We start from the raw sequence: 6,000 nt of genomic DNA, 5'->3' as shown, positions 1-6,000 counted from the left end.
ACAGTTGGTATGGGAACCATCATTAGGATTGGCTACGAGCTTGCTCATATGATTCATTCAATCCCATCAAAAATCAGTAACTTCTGCCTCTTCATGAACTTCACATAATCATGAGATCTAGGGCAATCGCATGGAGATGGAGCTAGGGCATCAAACGCATCCCACAGCAAGCGTAATTTTGAAAAATAAGCAGCAACACTACTGGTTCCCTGAGTCACATTCGCAATTTGTTTATGAAGCTGGAATATTCAAGGCCCATCAATTTTGTCGAATCTCTCCTTCAAATCACTCCAAACTGCACTCTTGATGAATACACTATTCCACTGAGCAATTAACTTGAAACACAATTTATTATCCACGACAACACAATCGCATTGCATCTCTCCCAAAGATCAATCAGATTCAGAGCAAACTTCTCCTTCCTGCATGTTCCGTCGATGAACCGTAGCTTGTTACGACCTAGGATTGCAATTCGCATCGCACAGCTCCACACTGAGTAGTTTTCCAATCCTGTCAGTTGTAGAGAGATCAACACAATCCCTGAATTGTCGATAAAATTGAGGAAAATTGGATGATTATGGCTCAATATCTCCGGTACTTCATTATCTATCTTCGTCGCCATGTTTCTCACAAACTCCGTGTGTAATCAAGCTTCAATTGAAGAATTCGTCCACATAAACGGCCGCTAGGGCTCTGATACCATGTGAAGAAAATCAATTCCCAGCTCATGGCTCACAATCTCTGTGAGCCTAATACATGCAGATCGAAAGGGAGCTAGTTTCAGAGAGAGGAAATGAAGCAGTCAGTTATGCACTAAGTTTGGGGAATTTTCTCAATAAATATTTCAACAGTTGTACATGGCTTTATACACGTGTTTCTCAACATAATTAACCGACCTTCTTTAACACTCCTATCACAGTTATAACTAACTATCTAACCTCAGTTAACACTACTAACTACAGTTAATTTGTTAGTGCTACTAACTACACTTACTGCACCATAGTTACTTAACCAATCCCACTCTCAATACTACGACTACATTTATATGTTTATTTGATCAATAACAAACACAACAATTTCTAAGTTCTTATTAATAAACATGCCAATAGCTAATTCGGTTGCTATAGTGTTTTTTTTTATCAGGTGTTTAGTTGCTATAGTTAGCCCCAATTATTTGCTCCTTAGCCTTTTGAAATAAAAGGATTACAATTTGAAGTTAATATATATGAATTTAAAGGTAATAATGGAAATCTCCTTCTTTTCAAAATTAAAAACTGGCGTATGTTCCTTAGTATGAAGGAGATTGCAATCTCCCTTTTCAGATAGGTTAAGCAACAACATTTGTGGCATGCAGACTAAGTATCATATCTAAGATTTCAAAAGCCCTGAAGTAGGGACAAAAGCTGCAATTAGTCCCTCTATGATTTGTAGTCTAATTTGACATCCAACGGTATAGCCTAGTGGTCAATGAAGTGAATGCAAACCTTAGAGATTGCAAAATGCACTTATATATATAAGTTCACAATTTTATTTTTTTTGACATTGATTATGGTAATTACAACAGTCCATTAGGAAAATCAAAACGTAAAATAAGGAGAGATTTGATGGGAAGTTACAAAGAAGAAGAAATGGCACATTAATAAGCGAAGAAACAATAAAATAGCAAAAATGAGAGATAAATTAATGACCCAAAGAATTGGAATAGGTTTACCCGTTTAGTTCAAAAGGAGGCAAAAAAGCCAAAAAAAAATTGAGGATAAAGATAAATGGTAAAGCTAGCCAAAGAAATATGCCATGTTATATATATATATATATATATATATAACCTAAATTTCTCATAAATGTAATACGTCATAATAAAAAAAGTAGTACTCTGGAATATATATGTGATACTTATGATATTAATAGTGGCGTAACATGTTTCTTTTAATTACACTGGACATACAACTAATAGAAGGTTCTCTTAAAGCAAGAACTCTAGGAACCAATAAGAGAAGGAAAGGCCTAACTACTAATGATGTATAGATTTTAGACGGAGAGGCTCATGAAATAACTAGTACTTATACCTATGTGGTTAAATAAGCAAATTCGGATAGCTTTCTAGTTCAGACACAATGTAGGCCTGAGAGGAGACAATCACTGAGGAGGAACATCACCAAAAGCAGTCGAGGTACGTGCAAGCTTGCCCAAGATACCGCTTTATAATATCTCTTTTACTGAGAAGTAATATTCGAGCAAAGCTCAATGGACCCATAATCCAATAGTTCTTCAATCATTTGTTCTATGTGATCATCTTCAAGTGGCTTAACAAATTGTGGTATGCTCTCCACATCTTGTGTCAATACAGATGGCTTTGGCACTACCATTTGTTGTTTCATTTCATAGCCAACATTTTCTTGAATGGGTACATTTTTTGGTTGAATTTTCTTTTCTTGTGCTGAGGTTTTGGCCATTTGAAGTGAAGCCATGTAACATTTGTGCAACTTGGCTGTCAAATTAGCTGAGAGAATCTTTGAGGAAGATGTCTGTGGCATGTTTTGGTTGTATGGGAAATTGGTTCTAGCCCTTTGACCACACATAAGCCTTGCTGCTTCATCATATGCTCTTGCTGCATCTTCTGCTGTCTCAAATGTTCCTAACCAAATTCTTGTCTTCCTACAAGCAAAATATACCATTTTATTTTTATGTAATCAAAATTCAACAACTTTGATTCTTAAAAAAGAGTCGGACACAGAAAATATCCAATATATATACATTGTTGGACCTTTTGAATAACAGCCACGAAGATCTTATGAAAAATTGAACATTTTCATAGCGAAGATGTAAAACAGATATTGAGCATTTTAGTAAAATATTTCGTAATTGATTTACCAAAAAATAAGTTTTAAATCTATTGGACTTACTTAGTGAAAATAGATTGAATATCTTTAGCACAATTAATATATTAATATATCATATATTTGAAATAAATTCAAAATTAAATTGATTAGATGTATCTAGGGAGAATTCGCTTTGAAGAAACTATTCCCTAGATAAACATATCGTGTTATGAATCAATTTAAAAATTTTAAAAAGACCTAAAGTTAGGGATTTATCAATAGGTAATGTTGCACCAATGCCCAACCAAATGACGACTGCGGTACCAATCAAAAACACCGGCGAACTAGATTCTGGAATTTATTAACATTCGCTAAAAAAAGGTACATTTAATAATTCTGTAGATACTGAAACCATTAAAAGATATATATAGAGAGAGAGAGAGCGCGTTCAAGTCGAAGACAAAAAAGATTGCTTAATTCAAAAGGAGATGACTACTTACAATAAAGGATGGCGAATTTCGGAGACCCAAGAACCCCAATGTCTCTGTCGAACGCCTCTATATCGCTGTTGTGGTCTAGCCATTGACGATTAAAGTCCAATGTAATTGAAACTTTCTCTGTTTGTAAATAGTGTTTGTCCAAAATACAAGAATGAGATAGGCAGAGAAATGGTTGAGGAAGTAGAGAGTGAAAAGAGATGAGGGGTTTATATAGTTGGGATTTATGAGAAAACATGCAGTGAAACTGCTATTTTTCCCTAGGCTTTTTTTGTCTGGCAACCAAATTAAGCAAAGGACCCTACAGGACTTTTGGAACTTATTTTGTGTTTTTTGTCTATCTCATTAGTAGTTTCCAGTTGGATTATTGGAATTGACATGATTGATTAATGAATTAAAATGTGTAGCAACAATTTGATTTTCAAAAGGGTGACCAGATTCAGACTCCATGACTATAATAATACTTTTTGTTGCACAAAAATCTGAAATTAAAATGCAGAAGCAAAATAATTAAGAGACATGATCATTATTTGCAACATATGGGACATAATTAGTGAGTCAAGGTATGGACAAGACACACAGAATAAAGATCTTAGACCATCATAATTGGAGTGCTGAAAATGCAAAATCATTTAACCGAATCTTATTCACTATTATAAGATCAATACATATGAATTATTAACCCTTTAACAAAAATAGGACAATATCAGCATTCTGAGCAAATGATTCATGTTTGATCATGGTATAAAAGGGTGGAAATGACGTCATCTAACCACTTTTAAGCATGTTGTTTAAAATATATCCACAGTTTACAATGTATTTAAAAATTAGCTAATTTCGCTCAAATTTCAAGACACGACGTCCTAGAGTTTAAATCTCAAAATTCAAACTTAGGACATTGTGTCCTAAAGTAGAAAATTGTGTCCTGACGTTCGAATCTTATGTCATGGATTTTTAATTAGTAGTGCAGAAATTCAGGGCATCGTGTCCTAAAGTTCGAAAATAGTGTCCTGAAGTTCGAATCTTATGTCTTGAATTTTAAATTAGTGGTTCGAAAATTCAGGACACTTAGTCCTAAATTTCAAATTATCAGCTCAAAAATTCAGGACACTAAGTTTTGAATTTCCAAATTCAGGATACTTAGTCCTGAAGTTTGGGTGAATTGGGTAATCTTTAAATATATTGTAAAGTATGAATATATTTTAAATAACGGGTATTGTTGCACTTCGCAGGTCTATAATAAAAATGCAATATAACGAAAATATGGTCTAAAAGCAAGTGATTTTATTATAGTCAGATTTGATAATTGGTTTAGGCAAGACACACTGGCCTACTATGAAGTATGAACAATTATAGGGATTAGCATGTGACATCATGATTAAGAAATACATCAAAGGGATACTATTGTGATTGAAGAGTTACATGATAAATATTTTGTTATGAGATGAATAAGAGACTGTCACTTGATCCTCGAACTTCTCGCTCTACAATTACTCCTAGCTCGGAATCACCTCCTACACAGCATGACACACATAATAAACACAGAATACTTGCAATTAAGCTCAAACATGACTAAAGTGCAGCAGATAGAAGACGAAATGTATCCAAAAACATGAGTTTCTAGCCTACCATTATCACCGTGAATAAATTCCTTTGGAAAATAGTTTGGGCTAAATTAACCCAAAAAAAAAAAAAAGAGAGACGTCTATTTCACATACATGTGGCAAAGTAACGAGGGTATTTTTGTTTGGACTTTGTAAGATTTGTTTAAATGCAAATGCACATTGCTCCCATAATTTGTTCCTCAAAATTGGAAACAATGCCATATGCCAGGGTGCTAGGAGAAAGACAGTTATATAATAATGTGTAACATAATGTCTCATAGCTTACAAGACCCATACCCTTGTAATTAATAGTGTGCTATACCCCACTCTCACATGGTTTGAGTTTCTGGGTAGGACACCCTTCCTTTCGTAGTTTTGTAGAACCATATCATTTCCAATTTGAATTTATTCATAGATAGCATACTCAAACTAATAATAATAATAATACTTATCTGTTGCAAAAGTATTTACTTTATTTCCTACAACAACAACAAATCTAGTGTAATTCCGGTTCTGACTTTATTTTCTAAATTATCAATTTAGACTTATATATTATAGACAATTACGTGTTGTTGTAAATTATTTGGCTAAAACGGCTCAATGATGTTCTTAATACGGTGTGATATTGTTCGATTTTGGCCAAGTCTGCTCGATTTTATCCAGAAGGTATCATACCATTAAGAGAACCATACACTTTATATATAAGCTCCTAATTTTTTCAGCTATCAATGTGGGACATTGTTCACGTAGTACACTACCACAATCCACGGGGGTCTCCCTTTGGAGCCAAATTCCATATGGCCCATTATCCCGATCTACAGGTTAATTTTCAAGATTTACTGTGTGTCACCCACATCGTCAGACTATTTATGGCAATCTAAGCCCCCAACTAGCTTCTTTTTGTGTCCGTGTCTCTAGGCTCGTAAAGGTATGCAAACCGAGCCCACACCATCACTCAGTCATCGTCATAATCGTCCCGCCGAACCTAGGCTCTGATATCAATTGTTGGGCTAAAACGGCCTAACAATGCTCTTAACATGGTGCGATAATGTCCGTTTTGGGCAAGCCCGCGCCTCACAG

The 6,000-nt window shown here is 34.7% G+C and overlaps 1 protein-coding gene across 1 annotated transcript; it reads right to left on the bottom strand.

Moving 5' to 3' along the window:
* On the bottom strand, nt 1,870-3,618 carry LOC109227263 (ethylene-responsive transcription factor ERF003). The gene is made up of 2 exons (XM_019392355.1): nt 3,320-3,618; nt 1,870-2,655 (listed from the first exon to the last, which is right to left on the bottom strand). Exons 1-2 carry the CDS (start codon nt 3,400-3,402, stop codon nt 2,214-2,216), a joined length of 525 nt encoding a protein of 174 aa, XP_019247900.1. The 5' UTR covers nt 3,403-3,618; the 3' UTR covers nt 1,870-2,213.

This window comes from Nicotiana attenuata, chromosome 6 (assembly GCF_001879085.1).
Source record: "Nicotiana attenuata strain UT chromosome 6, NIATTr2, whole genome shotgun sequence".
NCBI lineage: Eukaryota > Viridiplantae > Streptophyta > Magnoliopsida > Solanales > Solanaceae > Nicotiana > Nicotiana attenuata.
This window is presented reverse-complemented; position numbering and strand designations above follow the sequence as displayed.